Raw genomic sequence first — 25808 nt, forward strand, 5'->3', positions numbered from 1 at the left:
ACATACAAGGTCTTGAAAAATCACACCACATCTTATTTAAATGACCTTATAGTACCACACCACCCCATTAGAGCACTTTGCTCTCAGACTGCAGGATTACTTGTGGTTCCTATAGTATTTAAAAGTAGAATGGGAGGCAGAGCATCTTCAGCTTTCAGGCCCCTCTTGTGTGGAACCAGTTTTCAGTTTGAATTGATTTGGGAGGCAGAAAGCCTCTCTACTTTAAAGATGAGGATTAAAACTTTCCTTTTTGATAAAGCATATAGTTAGGGTTGGATTAGGTGACCCTGAATCCTCCCTTAGTTAGACTGCATTTTTCCTTTTTAAAAAGTGGGTCCCCTAAAAAAAAATTGGGAAAATATTGGCCTAGGGGAAGCAGTCAGATGTACCATGCCAGCCTCCCAAGAAGGCTGCCAGATGAGGTGATGTGGCACAGAGTGGCAAAAAGTCAAATGGAGGAAGCTGTGGAGTATGAAAACAGACTGTTTCACTGTCAGAGCTATCTATAATGTGTTGGCCTTTACAACAAATTTACATTGCTCGAGTGGTGAGGATCAAGCCTATCACCATTGTGCCACTCCAGCTACATTCAAACACATCCCCCTGTGTTTTAAGAACAGTTTAATGCTTTTTACTGAACATTGCTCTGAACATCTTGGAGTAAATGAAAAAGGTTCTCTGTAGATTCAGGCTGCCTGAGACTGAGTTTACAATATTGAAATCTGTCCTCATATTGGTCATATTCTGTTTAGGAGGGTTTGGGCCAGATTTAGTAATGTATTGTACCAGTGTAAACTTGATTTTGACATTAATAAAGTGCAAAGAGAACAAAGTGACAAGATTGTGTGTAAGAGGTGGAAATTCAGAGATTTTTGTGACTGACAGTCTTGTAGGTATATACTGGTATTTCTGGGAGTTCATTTCTGAAGGTGCAAAATATAAGAAGAATAATATGTAAAGGAAGCATGTGACATAATTTTCTAAGGTTTGCAGTGTGAAGTTTAGTACTAATTGTAGTGATAGTTAATGTAGAAAAAAAAAGTCTTATTTTTTGTGCTTGATTTTGAAATTAACTGACTGTGCCTGTGTTTAGCTTTTTTAGACCCGATTTGGTAAATCACCTGTAAAAATATCGAAACATTTCTTAAACTGAAAACACTATGTCCAGATGAACACAATGAACTTTTGGGGATTGTCCAAAGACATTTATGCTAGGTCCCCAGTCAACAAGTCTTCAACAGCTCCTGTATATAACTTGTGGCAAACTTTGGCCAAGGTATTCGTGTTTCAGAAGCTGACATGTAATAGTTTCTGACATTTTGTGTGATTTCCTCGAAGCCTTTTAGATATGGCCTGAGTCTCCTTAGCGTTAAAGACAGGATTCAATAAGTAATGCTTCAACAAGCCCCAGCACCTGGCGGTCCCCGTCACCCTCTGGCTGAATGTAATCATTTGTGATAGCCCCTGTACGCTTGCTGGTCTCCCAACAGCACATGTTTCACTCAGGCTTTTAGAGGGACATCAAAATGCATTACCTCCAAAGCTGTAGATGGGGGTCTGAATGCATGAAGCCATGGTGGAAATAAAGACATTAACTCTATCTCCAGACCAAGGTTGCTGAACTGAGCTGAGTGACATTACAGTTGCAGTCGTTATGCATACTACTGTACATCAAGGGGTCATTTCTATGTGAATGCCTCTGCCTCTCAACTCAATGTACACAGTAATAATGTCTGAACTGTATATCTATTACTATAATCAACATTTAATGATACAATTTTGTGACTTTCATATTTGTTTTCCTTCTCTTTTCTAGCATTATTCTGTAGCTACCTCTTTTTCTCCTTCAAATTAAGTGGTAACAACATGGTAAATCTTAGGTTTTCTGCACATACTGCTGTTGCATGGTAAATATGGCCTTAATGACTTTGCAGCAGGGGGTTTGGCTGTTTAATGAGCACACTCTCCTGCTCCACCATGTTCAAATGAGAGCCTAATTTCATTTTCCCTCTTGACCTCTATTCCTCTTAGAAAATAACAAAGCACAGGGGATTTTTTTTTTCAAAGGCGGTAGAGAAAATAAGAGGTGTGTTGAGGAAGAGTATAATGATGAGATTTTGCCCGTGATGATAGACGGCACTTATATCACCACACTCTTCCTTAAATCCGTGAGCAGTATCTTGAATTTTTCACCTACACAAGCAGACATGGAATGAAAAAAAAAAAGAAACTCAAGAAGAATATTTGATACTTTTTGGGGAAATGTGAAAAGTAAAGCTATTACAAGCAGCTAGTGGACTTATCTTATTGCAATAACTCGAAACTATTGAATTAAATTGAATTAAAGGGTGTTTAAGACTATAAACCGATGAAAGTGTTTACTGATGCCATAGTGGAAATGAGTGGTAGACTTGTTTTCCTATGGACTTGAAAAATGACAAATGCCTTACATATTGCCCAAGTAAAAAAATTTCTTGTATGTCAAAAAAAAAAAAGGAAAAAAATAGATAAGCCAAAATGGCAGCTTTAAATGACAGCCAGAAAAGATAGGATCTGTTTTTTTCAGACCAGCTGTTAGAAAACTGTCCTAAGATTTGATGCCTTAGATGTGGCAGTTGATGAAACCACTTCACAAGCAACCAGCAGACCATGGCGTCACTTTAGAGGAAACCACGCAGTGGGTGTCTAGACCAACAGCAACACTCTTGTGTGCTGATAACACCACATCCACACGCCACATGTGTTCTGTTCAACAGATCGAATGATTTTAACTTGAAGTCATGAATCCTTAAAAACTATCCCCTTTCTTCTTTGCCCATATTAGGCCTTTCCAATAAATCATGTGCACAACTGTGATCAGTCAAAATTATTTGTTTTTTTACATTTCTCTTCACATAGTTCTGTCCATCCAACATGTAGACTAGACAAATGTTCTGTTATTTCATTTACTTTTGTGCCATCCAACTGAACACAAATTTAGTAATACAAGAAAAAGTAATGACATCTGTTCTTGTCCAAAAATTGTTACCAAGAACAAAGGCCGTTTTCAACATTTCTATATTTTGCATCACTAGTTGCACACCGACATACCTGTTAGTAACTTGCTAGTAGCACATTCACAGTTTCCTGCTGTTGCTTTTGAATGACTGGCTCTCTTGAAGCTTTTTGTGGCTAAGTGTCCCACTCAAGGGCAACTAAAGAATAACTGCTGAAGGTCTGACAGTTCATTACTCATTCAATTTCATCACTCGGCTTCTATTAACTCGTGTGGTTATTTAAGGCATAACATCCCTGGTCTGATTAAAAGCTACATGTACTTTATAAAACAAAAACACAAAGAGATTTGCTTTAGAGACTAGAAAAGCCAGACTGCAAACCAAAATAAAAGTCACCTATATAGAAATCCATATTCAACAAGTCCAGACTCTTTGTTGACTCAGTGGAAGAGTGGCTGTCAATACCCCATTCTTAAGGAAAGCAAGCAGGGAGAAAAGGCAGAGATATTACACAAGAAGTAAATATCTGTGAAAAGGGGTTATACAGAGTAATGAATCCAAAAAATTGTGTTTACAGCCATCTGTAAAACACAGTAGAGGCTTAGTCATGGCTTGGGGTGATTCACCGTGTCTTTGGGGATCTTGTCAAACTTGATAGAATCATAAACATAGTAAAGTATCTCATGTGATATCATGCAATACCATCTATAAAGCATCTGATTGGTAACTGCTTTATTTTTCAGCATGACAGTGATCCCAAACATACTGCAGAAAAAGTACTGAACAGAAAAACACACAATAGAACACTGTCAGTCATGGGCTGGTCTCCCCAAAGCCCGCATCTAAATATTACTGAAGCATCATAGGATCATATAGGATAGGATTATCTTGACAGAGAGCAGAATAAAAGCCAGCCAACATCCAAAGAAGAGCTTTGAATGTCCTTCAAGAATTCCGACAAACTATTTCTGAAGACTACTTAAATATAATAAAAGAACCCTTGCCTAAGAGAGTTCAAGATATGTTGAAGAACAAAGGTGGTCATACAAAATATTGTTTTTCAAGCTCACTGGAATTGTAAAAACAATGTCTTTGCCTTATATACTATATTTTTATGTATGTTTGCAGATGTTTACCTATTTTCAATATTCTTAGCAAAATATAAAGAAATTAGGGGCGACTCAAGACCTTTGCAAACTACTGTACAGTTGTGTGCCAAGTGCAAAGATTTGAATTGCATGAACAGATGGGATGTAATGATTGTGCAAATCGTGTTCTCATCCACATTAAATTTTGTAAAAGGCAGTGAATAACCTTGGCTCTGAAAGTAAGGAAGAGATTCTGCTCAGCAGGGCAACGAGACAAAATGCTTTCATCACACCTGCTGGTTTACTGTTCTGCTATCTAAACTCTGTTCCTTTCCTTCCCCATCATCCATCCATCAACACAGCAGTAAATGCACAGAGCATAGCCACTCTCCATTTGTCAGTGCCTATCAGAAACGGTTGCATGCCCATTACATGCCTGCTGACCCCTCTGAAGTCTAAAATAAACTCTGGGGTGTTGCAAGAAAAATGTCACAAATGATAAAATATAGCCTATACCACCCGAGAAAGATTAAGAAGCAAAGAAACAGAGGGATTACATCAAGTCTTCACTTTTTATCATCCAGTGGTGTCATTGTCATGTTTTTATTTCAAAGCCTGAGAACTGCCTGAAACAGATATGCTTTGGATGAAAAAAAGGCACAGGAGCAAAAAGGGCAGAAAAGAAGGTGAAGAAGATAACAAGAGACGGAGGCAGTAAGTTATCAGAAGAAAATATTTTATTTCTCAGCCTGTTATTGAGACACATGAGGTCAAAATACAACAAACCAGAAGATGGATTAAAAAATTATAAGCTATGTGTCTATGTTTTTCAGACTAGCACTCATTTCAGTGTTTCTTTTTTTCTGTTTTTCTTCAGGAAATGGCAGAGAAAACCCAGAACTAAAGCAGTGAAGCGCTTCTGCGGTTGAGGATTTGTTTTCGGAGGTATTAAATGCTTAACCAATAAATCAATAGAAGAATACCTGTAAATGATTACCATAGCAGTTCTGCACTGACTTTAAGCTTATTCATTTGAACTAAAAGTGTAAAAAGTGAGCAGGAGTATGGATATAGCAAGTAAAAATAAAAGAATACAGACAAAAGAAACAGCTGAGTTTCAATCAGAATTAACAAATCAGTCTGGTATTCAATACAAACCTGTAGTCCAATGTACTTTATCCTAAGAATTGCAAGAAAACTGGATATGTAGAGCACTACAATTTTGTGTAGGAACATTTTGCTGTTGTGTAATTAATTAAAAATATTGTTGTGGTGGGTTTGAGCAAAACACTAAATGACTGTAGTCTGTACCAAATGGTGGCCAAACTAAATGACCAACTGCCATCTCAACAGACAGCTCCATGGGTTTTACATATTTATGTATCTATGTAGTAAGTATAGGGTCACTCTGTCCTGCTATCAAAAATTAATCGTTGTCTATGTGGAGCTAACAGGTTAGGGCACTACAGCTGGGTTGCTTCTGCTTGGTGAATGTTTTTCAGATGTTACTGGGGGATCAATAGAGAGAAGTGCTGAAAAGATCTATATCTATTCTTGTTTTGCTTATAATGACAGTGTGGGGTTTTGTCCCAAGCATTAAAAAAGGCAAACGTACAAACATTATAATTTTTTATCATTTAACTTTTGTGTTGCAAGAAAATCGAGAGCAATGCAATTACAGAGAAGCTATTTGTGACTAAAGTTTTTCTTTCTTTCTTTCCAAATTAGTCACCTTGACAACCGTGAAGCATGCTTTGTTATTTCCTTTGTCTGTGTCACGGTGCACATGTCTTTCTTAAGACACTTAAGTGATGCCACACGCACACACGCAGTCGTCGCACGAGAGTTCAGTCCAACTATGTTAAATGCGTTTCCTCTGCGTAAACGTTCAATGACAAGAATTAGTTTTTTTTTTGGTTTTTTTTTCTCTTGTTTTGCGTTCATCACTCACTCGGTTTGTAAATAGCTGTGCCCCTGGAGACAGCTACACAGCGCTCATTCTGCGCTTGGCTTTCCCCCCGGACCCCTGCTACCCTGTTCACTTTAACCAGCTTCACGCGGTGTGCAGTTCTTGTAGAGCGAGCGCAGAGCACATCCCAGTCAGTCTTCACTTCTCCTCTCTCCCGTTCACTCCGGGATGGAGCTGTCCTCCTAGCGCAGCAGAAGTGTACTTCAGCAGTTGGCAACTTGGTTTGACGTTAAGGAGAAGCTGAAGCAAACGTCAGTTCTTCTTCTGACAAGATTTCTTTCACCTCCGCGCATTAACTTGGCTGTCGCAAATCTGCAAAATGACAGCAACCGGACTACATCCACGCTTTGTGCTCCTGCTTTGCTTCATCTCCACCGCGGCGTGCAATACGTTTGCATTCACCGAGGAGCCTTCTGACAGAGGCGGGAGGGCGGACGGGTATTGTAGTCGGGTATTACGGGCTCAGAGCAATAGGAAAGAGGGCAACAGCGAGTTTCGGCTCCGGGTAGAAGGAGACCCGGAGAGCTATCACCCAGGGAGCACATACAGAGGTTGGTGTTAGCGATATACGCGTAGTACGCTGCTTTCCATTGTGCCTGTGCATTGCCTCTAAGCCACAGTCAGCAGACTATGCAAACTTAAGATAAGTTTCTGCACAATCTACTTTTGATGCGGGGCGAGCGCTAAGATGATTACGCACAATCGCAATAAGCAGACGTGTATTTTAACTACTAAAAGATTAACGAGAGATCATTTTAAATCTGATTTGAACATCTGTGAGCAAATAGAGTGCCTAAAATAGTTTTGTATGATCAAAAATTTAAGAAGGCTTTTTTCTGAGAAAGCTAAATCCCTCTATGAACTCTTGCGTGCTTTTGGTGTTGTGTTCCATACTTAACAAGTTTCTTGAAAGCCAGCCCCGGATTTCTCTCTCTCTCTCTTTTCCTAAAAGGAAAGTTTTTGGGTGCAGTAAATGGGCATGTGCCATCTGTCCTGTGATTTCTAGTCTCCTGCCCTTCTGGTTCCGACAATGTGTTGTGCTGCAGTTGGATCATTGCTGCCTGCTTTAATTCCAACTACTTTTTGTTTAGCAATCAAAATGACAACTGCATTATTTTAAATGTTTGAATGATTTAGCTTCAGTTTAAATCAGTATTTGTTAATATCTAAAGACACCAATTAAGTTGCCGAGTACAGCAACTACAGTTTTCTGCAGTAACTCAACGTTCTTTAATGTTGTGACTGATTGTAAAAATGGGCAGAAATTCCATCCTAAACATAATCTGGCTAATTTGACAATCTGAGAAAGGCAATGTGCAAATTACATTAACTTTAGCTTGTCCTTTATATATTTGAGCTTAAAATATATAGTATTATTTATACATACAACACTACTCAAGCAGGTATTTTAACCCACTTTAATCAGGTATTTGGAAGAAGAACTGTAGTTAAGCTGCTCCCTGTCAGGTGATGTTGTCTTCTAATATTTTTTTGTTTCCATGTAGTGACTGTGACTGCAGCCAGCCCCTCCTACTTCAGAGGGTTCACCCTTATTGCCATGAAGGATGGTGCAGAAGGTGACAAAGACGAGGACTATGCTGGGAATTTTCAGGTATGGTAACAGCCAACACATATGGCTGTGTGTTATGGATTAGAAATTTCTCACTGATTAATAACCCATCCCCTTATTTGTCTAACATGTTTATTTTTTAAATTGGGACACAGCAAATTTTAAATTAATACTAGCCAGCATATTTCGCCACGCCTGCACTCTTCATACCATCCTTCATCTAGCATAACAACTGTGCATGACATGAGTGGAGAGACAGATATTTTCCTTAGACAGCCCTCCTGTCTTCACATGTGTCAAAGTGTGATTATTCTCACCTCACCTCCTCTAAAAGGCTTGATATAGCATGTGAAAGGAGCCTACTCTCAGCACATCTTCCCTTGAGCTATGCTTTGCTTTGACTGCTGGAAGGTGTGTGTAGAGTTTGAGAAGCCATCTATTCAAAAAGTAGGCATGTATGTATGTACTGTACAACAAAGTAGATGAGAGGGTAATTAACCTTTTATACAAGAAGGTCCAGCTGGAGTACTGTAGGGAGGAGGAAGAGAACAGAGAGGGGCCAAGAGTGTGAAAGACAGAAAGAGAAGGCAAGGCAACTGGTGCTGCTATGCACATGTGATAATGGCCAAATAATTGTAATGCAGCGTGATCAGACAAGTGGTAGGGAAAAGACATGATAGTTAATGAAATTTCATGTGTATTTCCAATAATTTGTATGCAGTCTGTGTTACTACTATACAAAGGAACTACACTATAAGGTGATAAAATTTATCCATCCATCCATTCTATTCTGTTTATCCTTATCAGGTTTGTGTGTGTGTGTGTGTGTATGTTTGTGTGTGTGTGTGTACAGTTAGGATGGCAGTTTAAAAAATGTCTAGGATTTAAAGATTGCATAAGATGACACAAAGGATTTGGAAAGAACTCAGCAAGAAAATAACTGATTTTAGCTTCATAAATATTTCATAAAAATCCTAGATTATAGTTAATAAGGCGTATAATAAAGCCATTATATCACATTAATATACTATAATAATAAAGAAAAACCCATTTCAGTCTTAGTCATAGCCAAATCCATATTCCTGTTGAGAACTTTTAACAGCATGTCTGGCTTTCTCCTGTTTAGCCTCCTGCAAATGTGTTCATTTTAACTGTTTCTTACATAAAAATCCACTATTTTACTAAACCTTTACGGTTCAAAGAGAGGTTCACACAGCAGTGCACAGGCTGCTCTGATCACAGTTACTGCAATGCTGTGGCACTCTTTGTGAACCTAAGCCTTGATTATGACAGGACATAAAGACAGGAACACATTGTTTTTGTCCTGTCTGCACCTCACAACTCATTACCCAGCATCAACACCACCAAGGTTCTTTTTTCTCTCGTATTTGTTGTTGCAGTTGATTTCATGACGTTTTTCTTTAATGCCAGCCTCGAGTGCGTCCCTCAGACATATGCCGGAGTGTGGCTTGGAGTGACGGGGCGCTAAACGTCAGGAGTTAATATAGGAGAGACTGCATCATTTAAATGACACTCACATCCCTCAGCACATGAATGGGTGCTGAGTGGACAGAGAATAATAGATAAAATGGATAGATGTTTGATCATTGCCTTTTAGATGTTCGCTTTAGAAGTAAAAAGAGCAGATGTGTCAGTACTGTGACCTGCTGCTTTTGATTGGACTCCTGCCGGGTTTTTTAGAAGTTTAAGGTCTCTTTCACGGCTGCAGATGATCACCTGTCTTTCCAAGCAGTCTGTGACAGAGCAGTAAAAATAAACTGCTGTCTAAAGAGATATGTCTCTATCATCACCTGCTCAGTCAGTCTTTCATACTTTATGTCTCTTATGTCAGAAACCTATATACACATACGCGCGCACAGACACACTATTGCTCCTTTGTGAAAGAGCTCTGGGTGGACCAGCCCCAAGGAATTGAAGGAAAAGAAAGAAAAAAAGGAAGCTGCAACAGAGGCTTTAGGCTTTATTTAACATACAGCTCATTTGAAATCTGCTGGTGTGCCCCATCTCAGCCGTCTTAGGACAGCTCCCGACTTGATGAAAAGCACTTTTATTGAGCTCTCTGGGGAGGTCAGCTGCCACTGTGTGTCTGTGTGTGTTTTTTTGGCAAGAGTGTACACCAGCAGGGAATGCTGGCGATGTCTGATGAGACATTACTTCTCAGCAGGGTGAGATAATAGGACAAGAAAAGGCAAATTGTCATGTGGCTGTGTGGCTATATGTGGGCTGGAATTGTCAGGATGTGTTTTGAAATTTCTGTGGCGGTTGTGCCATTTGCAGCTACTTTTCTGCAGCCCCTATGTTATTTTAGATTGTTGCTGAATGATGTTTGGCTCTGACCAGGGCATAGCATAGAACCAAGCACTTTCTTTGACACAAAACTCTTGCATAAACTCAGAAAACGCAACTCGAGTCTTCCAGTGGAATGTCCCGTTTTGTTAGTTTTCCTAACAGCCATTGTCAAGCTATTGGCAGAAGATCTGAAAACGAGGGAGTAAAAAAACAGGATCATAGGTTGTCTTGCAGCAAATTAGTCGCTTCTTTTTGCAGATGGTGTTCAATGCAGTCCCATGTGACTTCTCTGCTTTTAACATGTGGTGTAGTCCATTCAGGGCAGCCCAGAATGCCTGTTAGAAACCATGGGAACATGGAGGGGAGGGGGTGTGTAATCTTTCAGATCACGATCGGCTGCATACACATGGATGGCATGCACACACACAAAGCTCCCGGACTCCCCTTCTGACTCTCCGTCTAACTCTTAACACACTCTCTCACACACAATTTCAAAGGGAACTCATTCATAACGTGGAATGACAAAGGAAATTCTCCGCTGACAGCTTTATGGAGTGAGAAAGTTCCCTGCCTTTACTGCCCGGATGTCACTTCCTATCAAACAGATCCTTGGTCTCAGCGGTTGTGCTCTCTCATGCAGCCAACTCAACTAATTTTCTGTCCCACAGTTAAAATCATTCAGGTGCTTAATATCTCAGGTGTGGAGCTGAGTAAAGAGGGGAGCACGGATTTGGACTCTTCAGCCTAATTCAAGTCTGGGGACTTTTTTTAAATGACCTGAAGACATCAGAAGCGAAAGCTAAAGTGACTGCATCCCGCCTGTGCCCCACGTCATGCAGTGCCTCTGCTTCGGCCAAGAAACCTCACCTGGTGTGCATAGCTTTTATGAGCTCGGTTGGCTTACCCACAGGGATGTTCACACTGTGCTTTGATGCCAGAAAAAATTCTAGAATCAAGGTTGAGACTTGCAGTGGCCAACATTTGCCTGCTAGTCGTACAGCCAGGCGAGCCAACATGAGCTTGGCTGACATGATAGATAGTGACCCCCCTCTATTCAGGGAGGAGAAGCCCCCCCGGTGGTGGAGCCTTCAATAGCTTATTACTTTAACCAAAACTGCTGATTCGTTTCAACTGTCACAAGCATCTCTCCGCTCAGTAAAATAGATTGTTCTACTGCTTCTGTTTACCAGAAAATATATAAATATGCAGCACAGTCGGTAGGTTTGGCATCCTGATGCCACTTTATTATAAACAGCACCTGCTCACAACATCTTCTATAAATAGCTCTTGCATAGTTTGTAGCCACGATTTGTCCTGTTGTAAGAGAACAAAAATTGTTTAGGCACATCAGACATGTATATCAAGCCATTAAGCTCCCACATTACCACCCTTGGGAGATAGCTTTGAGCATGTCTATGTTTTTTAAGTGTTCCTTTTCTCTTTAATCCAAACACGTCAGCCTTAGAGCATTTTTCCATGATATCTGTAGCTTTTCCTTAAATATCTTTTAATATCTTCTCTGTGGAAGAAGGTTTTGCTCCTTTTTTGTGTTTTGACGCTATCATGGAACCCACAAAGGCTATCTATGTATCTATCTAAAAATGCAGTCCCCAAGATTAAAAACCTATTTTTAAGAGAGTCTTGGGCCAACATCTAGCACAGGTTTAAACCACGGACCCTCAACAACAGTAACCACTCAGCCAACATGCTGTTAAACTCATTACAGTAACTATTAAAGCTGGAAATGTGTTCTCTAATAACTAAAGCATGTTTAAAGACCAGATAACTGATGGTGTAAGACTAACGCGATTCACTGAATTGACTCATGTTTACAAAAAAAGTGTGTTTAATCTCAGTTCAGCTGTTAATTATGTTTGTGAGATCATGATACGACAAAATGTATCTGTGCGATCCAGCATCAAGAGAAGAAAATTACCTGCAAGTGTTTCCAATTCTTGTCTGATGCATTTATACTCATTACTGATCTCTTTGTGTGTTTGTGTGTCGATGCTTTACAGATAATTGATGAAGAGGAAACACAGTTTATGACCAACTGCCCCCCTGCAGTGACAGAGAGCACTCCTCGCAGAAGGACCAGTATCCAGGTGTTTTGGACTGCACCCCCTAGTGGCTCCGGTTGTGTTTTTCTCAAGTATGTATACAGCAACGGCTGGTCAGCCTGCTTAGCAGAGTCAAGCCCTCAGCTCAAACAATGAAAACAATATTCAAATTTAGTCTACATATCCAGCCTTCTGTCAAAAATACGGGTAATTGCAGGTTATCCTCCAGATGTATTACTCATGTGAAACTGATTCATGTAAGCTGAAGCTAGGCTGATCACGTTTAGGCTGCAAAGCAGAATTGGTCCCAACTACAGTTTAAATATGTACCCGGAACAAGAAACTCACCGTTGAGGCAGGCAGACATAATGCTTCGTTATTGTATTGTCACAAGGAACTTTGCAATAATTAAAAAAATGCAGAGCAGCACCTTTATAAACAGCACAGTGTGTGCTTTCTCTCCTGTGTGTACACACTTACACTCACACCCCCACAACACCGCAACCATCGCAAACAGAATCCAAATCTGACACTCTGTAACTGTCTGTACTTACTGTGCTTTGCCTGACTTAATATAGCTTTATAAATATCTTCAGATATTTAAATAAGATATTTTTTACCAACACTCTTGCTCTCTCTTAATTTCAAGTCCACATCTAATGAATTAATATTTATACAAGTATACTAAGTGAAATGTAGCCTCAAGTCTCAAGTAAGCAGCTTTTCGATTTTATATAGATTATTTAGAACTAGGATTTTTAAAAGAGATTGATTTAGTGCAATGACTTTAGTTTAATTTTTTAACTAAATCCTTTCATTTGGCTTGATAAACTAAATATTACCTTCAGTAGTTTTATACCTGATATGCACCACTCATTTCTTGCTGTTGTAAGTGCTCTGGGCTTACTTGAACACAGAAGACTAGTCATGTTAAGCTGAGGACACATCATGACAGAAATCCATTTATTAATCCTGTACTTCACTGCGGGGAAATAATGAGAGTGCATGAAGTGGAAAGGCACTGAGGGTCTGTGCGGTTCACGAAGGCTTCTGATAAATGCATTATTTAACAGTTTGTATGTTCTTTCTCTGGTGTGTGATCTACATCTATCATTGTTTATTTACAAGGGAGATAATGGTTGAATTGTATTTGGTACTTAATAGATAAAGGAAACAGTTTAAAGTGTGACAGAGTGCACAGCCTTGAAAGAGATACTTAAAAGTGCAGAGATGTCGCTGCACTATCAGCACATAGACAATGCGGAAAGGAGAGAGTAAGAAGCTTACTGTTCAGAACACATGTCTGTGAAAATCATAATTACAGGCTGGCAGTGGGTATTTGTCTCTGCTCTTCACCCTGACTGCAGTAATGATGACAAGGTTTTTGCATATGCCACTCTGCTCGAATGCAGCGACTGTCCTAGTACAGTCTTATTGATATAAAAAGTGAAACTCTGTAAAAATTTTATGTGAAAGTCCCTGCACAAAAACCTCTTAGAGGGAGATACATTGCTGTTCACTGGTGGTTATTATATTGCACAACTTCCAGTAAAACGTTTGTGCATAAACAGGCACATACGGCATAATCACTGAACAGCAGAAAACAACATAACAATGTGAGATACCTTCCTATCTTAGATTAGCTTAGAGTAGACAAGTTTCATTGCCAATGCAGGTATAGGGTAAATATTTGTTTTTCATTTTCTCCATATCAGGGAAGGTAGCTGCCTTTCAATAATGCTGTTGGTAAAATGTCATCTTTAAAAAAACAAACAAACAAGCAGACAAATAAAAAACATCTGGTCATGAACCTACAAGTGTGTGCACAAGTCTGTCTCATAGAAACTGACTCACATGTACCAGGAAATCCTGCTCCTCGTGAGTGGTTTGCTACAGTATAATTGATGGTCAGTTGCTGTCTTTTAGATGGAAAGTCTGAGCTTGGTGGTTTGGGTTTCTCAAAGGTTGATCCGTGATGATAGGGTTAGGCAAGGATGCTCATTTACCTCCTGAACTCAGAGCATTCATTTAAAAAATCTTACCATTTATTTTTAGCCTTCTCATAAGCTCAAATCAAAACCAAACTTTCCTTTGCTGGGTTTCTGTTGGTGTCTCACTCTTGTTTAACTAAAAATGATAGTATACAGAAGCGATGCAAAGATATATAGGCCTTGCAGAGTGCTATGAGCCTATTAGCAAATATAATGACCGTTATTAATGAAAGTGGCTGCTTAAAATAAGAAGCTGCTATATACGTGTTACAGTGTTCAAGAGAGAAATAATCATTTAATACGTTTTTTATTTATTTATTCCCTTGAGCTTAAGGGAATAATTGCTACTAGCCATCGTAATTCAAACCTAGTTAGACACCAAAAAGGTTTAAAAAAATGTCAGAATCTGAGAAAGAGTTGATTTTCTTCTCAGTCCTCTATTATTACTTTGGTGTATTATTATTCCTTGATTGGAAATAGAACATAAGAGACTACAAAGGGCTCGATAAATATAAAACTGTAAAAACCCATACCCATAAGTATCTAGTGACACAAAGTACTCTAGTCACAGTGGTATTATCAGACTGTAGTTCCACACAACCTGATTGGGTTCCACGGAAGCTATAACTAAATTCACTCCATATGTTGCTGTCACCACTGAATTTGCTACTATCTTGTCTCTTTCCATTTGTTGGTGCGAGATGTTTTATTTGTAATTTCCCTCTGGCATGCTATATGGATAGTAGTGTGGTATGTTTTGATGAGCTGTCTGAGTATATCAGTGATCTGGTGAATGTCACAACCACATGCAGCTGTCAGAGTGTGTTTAGCTCCATCAGTTAGATGACGCAGCAGATAAAGGATGCTTTGAGAACACTGGAAGCAGTCCTACAGAAATTAAATGTAAATACATTTGTCTTGGAGTGGATTTATGTTTAGGCATCTTGTGAGTTCTTCTTGCAACTGAGAATATGGATCTTCATTAATTTCATCTTTTTGTTGTAGCAGGAGCTGGTTGTAGCCCTAAAACAGTAGTCTCTGCTGCCCCCCCCCCCCTTTTTTTTTTTTTACCTTTGCTTCTCTCTTTCTCACTGTCTTTCCTTTTTCTTTTTGTTAATCTCTCAGACTTACACTACCCGGAGACAGACACTCGTACACACACACACATTCAAATCAGTGCACTTTTGTGGTGATTGGGATCGGCGGTGGTGTGGATCCAGCAAAGTAAGATAGAATTTAAATTGGATGTTAAATAAGCATTACTCTGCCTGATTGTCTAGCCAGTCCAGGAAAGTGGGTGAGCAGTGAGGCAGAGTTTGCTCGTCTGTCTCTTGGAGATATGTGGAATTGGGGTGAGATTGAATTAAAGTGTGAACAATTAGAGAAGTGCTGGTGGTGTCACTTACCTTGAATCAGTTCATCTGTGTTATATGAGAGGCTATTTTGGCAGTAAAATCATACCTTCTTTCAAATACCATTTTAATCTTACATCAAGCAGGGATGTGAGGGAAGTGAGTACTCTCATGTGTAATATGATCTTATTGTCAGAGGTTCCCAAATTTCTAACTTCTCAGTATTTGCCAAATTTTTAAGTTAGCAAACAGAATATTTTGATTAGAAATAAAAAAAGAAAGTACAAACTCAGTGCAACAAGAGTTAAGGGACCTGTGATCGCTGACGCAAGCTAGAAGACCTTTGATCATCGGAACAGAATCACAGACATGATTTCTAATGAACCTAACTACTGGAAACGAGAAAGGACAGGGGGAAAGATCGATGGCTAACTAAATAAAGGTTTTGGAAAACATTTCCAGCAATAATCTGGAGATATAGATTGAACCACTGTAACATTATTTGAAGTTGCAGGATGTCCTCAAAGACGTGCTTCAGAGTTAGTAAAAAGGTAATCAGCGGAAATTTAGGTTTCTGTGACAACCTGGACAATGTGAAGGAGACTGCATCCAGTCAGCCCCTGTGGATTATGTCCAAGAAAAAAAATCCTTTTTCTCTTCTCTTGTTCTCTTCAGCACAGCACTGAAAGATTGGTGGAATTTGGTCAGGATTACTACTGTGAATGCATAGCCCTGATGGCTGGATGAAAGCGCTAAGCCAGTGTGGGTTTGTGGATGCAAGAGTGTTGAGGACACAACATTTATAGAGAGCACAATGCATGTCTGTGGAAATAACAAAACACTGGCTGACAAGATGCCTCCCAGCCCCTAGAAGCCTGGCAAAAGAGGAATATCCCAGCATGATAACAATATGAAGCTTCTTCTTATTCTTTTGGCTGCTTCCTTTAGGGGTTGCCACAGCTGGTTGCCTGCCTCCATCTCCCCCTATCCCTTCTGTCACACAAACACACTTCATGTCCTCTTTCACTACATCCATGGATATTTTCTTTGGTCTTCTTTTTTTTCTTCTGCCTAGAAGCTTCATCTTCAACAACCTTTGCCAGTATATTCACTATCCTTACACATATCTCTACCAAACCATCTCAGCCTTGCCTCTAACCTTTTCTCCAAACATTTCAACCTTAGCTGTTCCTCTGATTTCGATTTCTTATTTCCCTGCCACCTCCAGTTCTGCTTCATGGCTTTCTGTTACTACCACCATCTCCAAACATCATCACATCATCGCAGGTGTCAGTATAATCACGTAAATCTTCACTTTCACTCTTGCTGCTATCCTTTGGTCACAGATTACCCCTGATACTCATTCCCACCTACTCCACCCTGCCTGCAATGCTTTAGTTCACATCTCTTAGCCACTGTCTGTTGCTTAGGATGGTTTGATCCTATCTACCTTCAGTACCTCTACTCCTTGCAGCTTCATGGTTATACCTTTCTCGCTCTCTTTCACACAAATTCTGTCTTGCATCTACTGACTTTCATCCCACTTCTTTCCAGAACATGTACCCAACTCCAGGCGCTCTAGATGCCTCCTGCTCTTTACTCTAACTATAGATCACAGTGTCATCTGAGAATACCATAGTTCATTGCTGCTTGACCTCACCTGTCAGCTTGTCCATTACCACTGCAAACAAGAAGGGGCCTAGAGCAGATCCCTGATGTAATCTATCCCCATCTTTAATTTATCTGACGCGCCAACCACTCCTACCTTGCTGTTTTCATATATGTCTGGCACCACCCTTGTATACTTGCTTGCTGAGTTACTTGACTTCACTGTCGAACACCTTGTCCGGCGCTCAGACTGTTCCTGCAGCTGTGGCTTCCGCTGGGCCACTATCCAGGCTAGCGACTCAACTGGCAGGGCTGGTCGTGGTTCTGCCGTGCCACGGCTCAGGTTTCAGCACCACTGTGACAGAAATAAAGGACCCACACACACAGCCTTACACGTTGTCAGGTGTTTTATGTCTAACTGATCCTGACACACTTTGCTGCAGCTTTTCAGCTGCCTTCTCCGGCTTCACACACCACACAGCTCCATTCAGGTCCTGGCAATCTACTTAGGAAAGGCATAACCAGGTAATGAAGAACAGCTGTGGGGGTCAGCCTACCCTCACACCACACCCTGAACCCACTGCTTCACCCCTCCTGTGCAGCTGAGCCACAAACCACACCCTGCCACAATAGGCTTTATGTCAGCGAGATTAGATGGCATACAGCATGTGGAATCATCTAATTGCGTGATGTCAAAAATGAGAATTTTCTGCCTAATTGACATTTCACGTGGTGGAGAATGGTAGCCTGTTGGAAGCCTTAATTCAAAAGTATTTCAACTACAGTCAGGCTTCTATGGCTCACCAACTCTTGAAATAAAAGACTGGATCTACTCAGTGGCACTGTTCATAATATGTTGAAAAGCTAAATGGGGGGGGGGGGGGGGATCCCAAAATTCACCATGTTTTGTTAACATTAAGGAGCAGATACACTTTTTTTAATCAATAACAGCTGTAAGCCTTCCAGACACTGAAGTGGATTTTTTGTTTGTTTGTTTTTTTTTGGCAGGTAGTTAAAATGGGTGGAATTGGTGGAAAGGTATTTTTTGTTACTTGCAAACGGTCTTATCCTTCAAACTATACAGTATTCTCAGTCACTTACAGAATGTCATTATTGTACACACAGAGATAACTGGATGTGTTAAAGTCCCAGCATTTATCAAATTCTTGATCTTCCACCTAATCTGCAGGATTACCTGCATTGAACATCTTGGTTTTAAATGGATATTCACAGTGATCATCTCTTTGTTTCTCCAGTTTTGTAGAAAACTAATATTTGGCTATTTAACAATATAAATATAGACTTTGGAATTTATTGTATATTGCTGTTATCCACTGATATAGACTTTGCATTTGCCATTGAAGTGGTCATTCATGCTTTTTTTAAATTTATGTGAGAGGTGCATGTGGACATATCAGCAGTGAGATGTGCAGCTCTGTGTAAAAACACAATAAATATATAAGATTTCACACCCTGTAGGCTAATGCACATTTCCTGTTGTTTTTGGGATTAGCTCAGCTCAATAGAGGATGCTGCTGCTCAGCGTAGCATAGCATCCAAACTGTCCAGCTGGAAGGGGCCCACCTGGATCAGATGTTACCCCTGGACTTGCATCCAGTATCTCATTGTTGGGGTTTATCCCCGTGGAAACCTTCCTGCAACCATGGCTGGTGTAAATGGCTGGTGTTTGTGAGGAAGTTAGGTCCCCGTTGGCTTGTTTTCTGTTGTTGCTTCTCAAGTCTGTTGGCATCTGAAAAGGTCTCTTTGTGGCTAATTTACATGTCAAGGCCCCACATAGACATATGCTTCTTCACTACTGAATGAAATAAGCCTCTGAAACAGCTCAATCTAGAAAAACCTCCCCATTGCAGACCTCACATTTGGTGGGTATTACTTTTGGCCTGTCATTCATTCTTTATTGACATAGTGCATAGCCAGCTGTACTGTACCAGGCATTTTGGTGAACTACCTTAGGAACTTTTGTCGAACTTTAACCTTTATTACTGAGGCACACTTTTTGGTTTATTGTAGTTTAATGCATTAAATAACTTGAAAAACATTCTTTTAATTTCCTGAGTTCTAATATCTGCTTTCAGGAAGATACTGAAAAACAGAGAAATAGGTCTATGAATAACTCTACAACTATTTGCTCTGCCATGACAAACAGCTCAGACTAGTATTGTTATTAAAAAAATACATAAATAAATAACATTTCCTCATTTTGTCCTGTCTTGGTATTTTCTTTTTGTAATTTGCACTCTTACTTTTTCCTCACTTTACACTTGCACGTTGTGTTCCCCTCAACAAACTTTGCTTCTCACAGTTCCCCTCTTTTCTTGTTAATCTATTTAGGGCTAGCATTGTGCAGAAAAGGATAATCTATTTCCAGGATGAAGGCTTACTCACCAAGAAACTGTGTGAGAAAGGTAGGTTCCTTATAACGCTTTGGATAAAAAGTATTACTATCAAAATGATGCTTTATTTTTGCTCCCCATTGACAACCTTTTATTTTTTTCTATCGTTTTACTCAATTTTTTCGTTCGCAATTTTTACATTTCATTTTGTCATGCACTGATGCGAATGATTGTGAGTACGACGCCCCGGGGGTTGCATGGCAATGGATGCCACACTGAGTGGCGAATCAAAAGAACAGTGCTGTACACCTTTTCTCCCTGTTCTTCCTTTTGGCTCACCGCTTTCTTAACCATCACTCTCTTATATGACAGGCACCCATCTCTTCTGCTCCTTATTCTAATCAGTAATCTTACTCTGTGTGATCTTTTTTTTTTTTCTCCCATCACTTCTGTACAGAATCCCTGTATGGAGATACTACTGATAAACCATTGCTTGACTGTTGTGCCTGTGGAACGGCAAAGTACAGAGTCACCTTCTATGGGAACTGGTCAGAGAAGATTCACCCCAAAGACTATCCCCGTAAGCACAATTTTTCAGTTCTTCATGTCATCTCATGTCTTATACATACTGCATGAATTAAGGAATTGTCACTAAAGAAACTAAACCTGTAGTAATGTGATTTTGCTAACACGCATTGTGGGCATAGCCATAATTTTAATTTAAATTAGCATTGATTCTTCTGTGGTTATAAATTCTTACTATGAACATTTAATTCTGCTTTGATAACATCAAACGTAAAACCACAGTGCCTTCTTACAAAACAGGTGTTTGTCTTCTGATTTGTTGAAAGACTGTTCTAAAATAATGGATTGGAACTAAGAGTCACATAAAAGGTTGGATATCAGTGGGAAAATAGACTGTATGAAAAAATTATGTACGGACGTAGGACATAGCCAGTTCTGGCTACCTACTACCTTGAGCACCATGAAGGCAACTGTCGTTGTGATTTGATGCCAAATAAATTAAACAGAATTTATCCGAATTGCTAATAAACTACTAGGATTTAATTAAACAAAAGTGAAGTAAGAAAGAAATTGTTATGGAGGATTGAACAACATGCAGAAAGCATTCTGGAAGTTTGAGAATTGTAACACTGGAGTAGGGATTGACTTCTTTTTGGTGCCTGCCTCAGTAGGCAGTTTTTGGTACTTCTGCAAACCACCAAAATATACACAATTTAGTGCTTGTTGTGGTTTACCCAGGGAAAGGATGGCTGCATGATTCACTGTGACAGTGGTTGTTTAACTGTGGAGCAACCAGATGACCAGGGTAAAAAAATATGGAATGAATCTAAGGCTACGTCCACACGTACCCGGGTGTTTTTGAAAACGCAAATTTTTCTATGCGTTTGCACCTTTCGACCACACGTAAACGCCGTTTTTGGTCACTGAAAAGATTTTTAAAAACTCCAGCCAGGGTGGATATTTTTGAAAACTCTGTTTTTGCATTTACGTGTGGACGAGAAAAACAGACAAAACGCAGCGTCAGAGGTGTGCGCATTTTTTGACTCACACTGTGCGCCACGTTATTGTTTCGGTGCAATGAATTTCTACAATACTGTTACTGTTAATTGTACTCTCTGCAGTGTTTAAATGCTTACATATACACACAGTTACTGTCCCTCCACACGTACGACTCGGTTCTGCTTCTATGCCCCAGCTTTGTTTACTTTTTCCCACCGAGGCTTCTAGACTTCTGATTGGCCAACATTTCTGCACAGTTAGGAATATATCGCCACCTGTTGCTTTGGCATGTTCCTAGCAGAGTTTTCCTTCATTTCTGCCTTTACGTGTGGACGGGATTATTTTTTAAAACGAAAACGGAAAATCTTTGTTTTCAAAAATACCCGTGTACGTGTGGACGTAGCCTAAGTTGAATAGGAGTTGTGTATGGGAAAAGGATAAACAAGAATTTGTTGATACTCTTATTGGGAAAAATGTGTTTCCCTGACCAGTTAGTGAGTGGTTGCAAGTGGTTGCTTCCAAAGTTTGCATAGAAGATGCACATTGCCTGTAAACAGTTGCCAACTTCATTTAAATGCTTTCTAGCTTTTAATGTAGGACATGCCAAAAACAATGTGAAAACCACTGCATACCCCTTAATGGCAACACCATTCCCTGGTCATTTGGCTGTATAACAAACACACTAAAAAAATGTTCAGGAATGGTTTGTGTAAGATAATGAAGCATTTAAGATAAAACTTAAATAACTAGCCCAAATAAACACCCTAAACTTATAAAGAATAGCTAACTCACTCTCACATTTGACCAAAACAGCAACTCTACAGATGATTTAGCTCTGTGGTTTAGGCGCTGGTTATAGGCCTGAGTAATGATGTGAGTATTGAGCTATTTTACTGTGGTTGGGTGCACTGCATATAACCTTGAGACTCACAATCAGGATGTGAATGGACTTTAAGATTACACTGGCTCTCTTGTTTAAATCAGGCTCTTGCCATTCAGATCAATATGCCGATTAGAGTGGAATAAGATAAACCCTGAGATCGAAAAGCGAGCTAATTCACTGTTTTATAGAAGGAGTAGCTATATGAGAGTCACTGTCACACAAATTTATGAAGACACACACAAACACACACACATACACGCACACACCTCACAGATAGATCAATTGTTAAAAGGATAGGGCAAGCTGTGTGGCTTCTATTTCTTTCCCTTGCTACAGATTGATTCGTCCTTGCACAAAGTTATTTCCTTGGTAAGTAGTTGAAATATCTCTGCACATATTGTACTACACAATATTATTCACTGACTACACCACAGAAAGGATATAGTATGATTTTGCTCTTCTGTAGTAGAAATACATTTTTTGCTACTCGAGATCTGCTTTTGAGCCACATTTCACTCTCCTATTCTTAACTATGTTTCCTTTAACTGGAGAAGCCATACACTGCTGTTCTGACTGAATTTTAGTGTAAAACAGGCCAACAGGAGATTTTTTTAACTACGTGACATGATAACCTTGACAGTTCTATTTTCTTTTTCCCCCTTTGTCCCCATTATATGTCATACAGACAAGTGCAGCTATTTAGTTCAAGTGATGGCAGTTCCCTTGGACACAGAGCGTAGACACCTGCCCTAGAAAGATTGATAGAATTAATATATAAGATATTAAGATAAAAGAATAAAAAAGAACAGCATTCCTCCATCAAACTTAAACAAAATATATTAAACAATTATGTCTTTCATTTTTTATCTTGTTTGTCTTCTTTTCCCTTGGACTAAATATTAATTTTCTTTGTAAGATTTCACAAGCCTGTGCATTCACAGCGACAAAAATTGTTTCTTTTTACATTAGATAAAGTAAAGTTTTTCAACACCACAACTACACTGTCCTAAATTCATCTTCTATGAATCCAAACATCCAGACTAATTTAACTGCCTTATAGTATGTCCCAGATAAATATACGACTTGCCACTTGACTGCTATTGAACTATTTTCCATCATATGTGGGTGAGAATATCATGTTTAAAATGAACAAAAACTTTACAAAAACCTCTGGCATTAACTCATTTTTTTTGCAGCATTGTATTTTCATTTGCAATTTAACTTTGAAAAAAATAATAATTATATATATATATATATATATATATATATATATATATATATATATATATAGTATGTATAATAAGGGTATAATAAGGCTTTTAGTCACAAGCTCATGGTGCTTTATAGGTTTAACCAGGGGTATACAAACATTATTATACTTTCTGATTGGTAGAGCAGAGTGTCCTTTCAATACTGGTTCATAATAAGATCCTAGTAGGCAAGGTGATAATAAGATAGGATGGGGGATAATATAAGAATGTGAAAACATGAAACACCAAGAGCTTGAGTTAGATTATTGTGATCCCACAGTAAGATAGTAAGGACAAAAAATGACCTGTAGTCACGAGGAGCCTATCGATCCTAGATAAACTACAGTATTCTATATATTGTTATGCTTTACATAATAGTGGAGGTTGAGGTGTGATGTCTACTGCTGCATTCTTGGTTTGATTGCCGGTGTGGGATCAGTAATGGAATGATGCAGAGGGCATTTTAGGAAAAAGGGTGAGATGGCCAATTAAAATAAGTTTTATTGTTTGGCTTTACAGGTCGTGCCAATCATTGGTCAGCAATAATTGGTGCCTCCCACTCTAAGAACTATGTCCTGTGGGAATATGGGGGCTTTGCCAGTGAAGGTGTCAAACAAGTGGCTGAGCTGGGTTCACCAGTTAAAATGGAGGAGGAGATCAGGCAGAAGGTAAGATACTCCAGTTGAGATGACTGTATTATACATGTGGTAAAAAGCATTTAAATTTGTATTAATAAGATATGCAGTCGGGATATTTACCAAGTAAATGGGTCGATTGTGGCTCAAGAGTTGGGAGTTCGTCTTGTAATCGGAAGGTTGCCGGTTCGAGCCCCGGCTCAGACAGTCTCGGTCGTTGTGTCCTTGGGCAAGACACTTCACCTACCGCCTACTGGTGTTGGCCAGAGGGGCCGATGGCGCAATATGGCAGCCTCGCTTCTGTCAGTCTGCCCCAGGGCAGCTGTGGCTACAACTGTAGCTTGCCTTCACCAGTGTATGAATGTGAGAGTGAATGAATAGTGTTATTGTAAAGTGCTTTGATGGGTCCCGAAAAACGCTATATAAATGCAATCCATTATTATTATTATAAGTAAATGAACTTATTTCTAAGAATGTTTTTCCTTGACGAAAACTGGTAAAAAAAAAAAAGGGGGGGGGAGGAAAAATGAATTGTGCAACACCACAGGAACCTTAGTGGATGTTCCAGGGAAGGCACACCTGAGTGCGGTATACGATGAATTGCTTTGACATTGTTGTCCAGATCATTTAGTGCTTTCAGGCATCTTTGCTATTCTTAGCCTGCCTCTACTACCACATTTAACCAGTACACAGCATCAGGAGCAGTACCGCTGCTGGGAACCGGTTTAGACGTTAGAAGCTTAGAAGATATTTTCCCAGGTGTTTCATGAAATTTGGATCAATTATACCTCTAAAAAGTGCAGCCGCATCAGTTAATCTTTGATCACAACATGGGGTTTGAGACAACTCAGGAAGTGCTTTGAAGGCAAAAGGAGGAACCTGTTGTTTTTCATCAAGACAGTTAATTAGTAGCTGATTTCAGTTAGGTTGGACTATGTCTCTCTATGTGTATCCGAAGGATGTTTCTTTTATTTTAACTTTATAACTGTCTTTTACAGCATCTGATTTTCTTTCCAATGAAGTCTGAACTTTTTATACAGTCTTTGTACTTGTCATGTTCTTCCTGCTTCCTTGGACTATAATCTCTGGTACTTCCACAAATAGCATGTTATAACTTTTTTTTTCTACCTCCGCGTTGCTGTCTCTCTGTCTCAAAATTACCCATGCAGGCGTCTCACCAGGCATATGGTCCCGTTGAGCGCTTCCTGCTAGCTAATTTTGAAGACCTGGTGTTGCAGCAGATAATGAGGGCATAGTTTGAGTAAGGGGGTCTCCATGTCATTTCTACCTTCCCACAGCTATTGCAACACACTCTATTATTCTTTTCTCTCTGCCTGGATCATTAGACAAGTTTCTTCCATGGTTAGAGGTGAAAGTGAAATTGGGTTTGGATTTGACTGACAAATAGAAAATGTTTTCTAGAAAATACAAATTTGATTTAATTTAAACTGGCTTTCCTCGTATTATGTCTGGAGAACATGAAACAGAAATTCTTCACAAATGTAATCAAACTGTGAAAGAGAACCCCCTTTTCTTTAGATGATTTACATTGCTGGACTGGACGCTATATTTTTTTCAGCAAACAATAATATGTGGCAGAGCACGCAAAAACCTGGCGAACAACATTTTAATTTTTTTTTTTTGCTTTGTAATGTTTCTTTAGGTTTTGAAACTTAAAGATTAACATTTGCAAATGTAAATGATTAAACTTCTGATTTAAAAAAAACAAAACCAAGCAAAAAATCCCCCCTCCAACAGACTTAGAAGAATCCAGTGATAAATCACAATCCACGCATTATTGCCAATGGCTATACATGGAACAGTTGCCAACATCACTAAAGGGGGAGACTTTCTCTCGTGCCTTGCCTGGTCAACCCTCCCTTAGCAGTTTGGCTGTCTGACCCTGGGTTTCCCACTCGCAGCCGAGAAGTTTTTTTGCATTTTATTCAGCAAGCTACATTTTTGGGACACGGTTTTGAGAGATTTTGCAGACAGTGAAGTTAAGATAACAAACACTGGGAATATTGCAAAGTCTAGTTGTTCTTGATGGTGTCTTGCTTGGTTGTTTTTGTGAGCACCCAGGACTGCAGCGAATGATTGTACTGTAGTAAATGAGGTACTTTTTCTCACCAATAACAATCATATCATCACCGAGTGTGGCTTGGCTTGTGCAGTTTATTTTATCTCAAGAAGGTATTGAGAGCTACCCCTTGTTTAC

At 39.4% G+C, this 25808-nt stretch overlaps 1 protein-coding gene across 1 annotated transcript in view; it reads left to right on the forward strand.

The window, feature by feature from the left end:
• The first annotated feature begins 6027 nt into the window (after positions 1 to 6027).
• Positions 6028 to 25808, forward strand: part of spon1a (spondin 1a) — a 55286-nt gene continuing 35505 nt past the window's right edge. The window contains exons 1-6 of the mRNA XM_085452868.1: positions 6028 to 6604; positions 7559 to 7665; positions 11952 to 12085; positions 19297 to 19370; positions 19756 to 19878; positions 23475 to 23623. Coding sequence (XP_085308994.1) covers positions 6373 to 6604; positions 7559 to 7665; positions 11952 to 12085; positions 19297 to 19370; positions 19756 to 19878; positions 23475 to 23623 — 819 coding nt within the window. The 5' untranslated portion in view covers positions 6028 to 6372. The remainder of the gene's footprint in view (positions 6605 to 7558; positions 7666 to 11951; positions 12086 to 19296; positions 19371 to 19755; positions 19879 to 23474; positions 23624 to 25808) is intronic.

This window comes from Copadichromis virginalis, linkage group LG1, assembly GCF_057382275.1.
Source record: "Copadichromis virginalis isolate Kocher_CV1m ecotype Utaka linkage group LG1, C_Virginalis_male_GT1.1, whole genome shotgun sequence".
NCBI lineage: Eukaryota > Metazoa > Chordata > Actinopteri > Cichliformes > Cichlidae > Copadichromis > Copadichromis virginalis.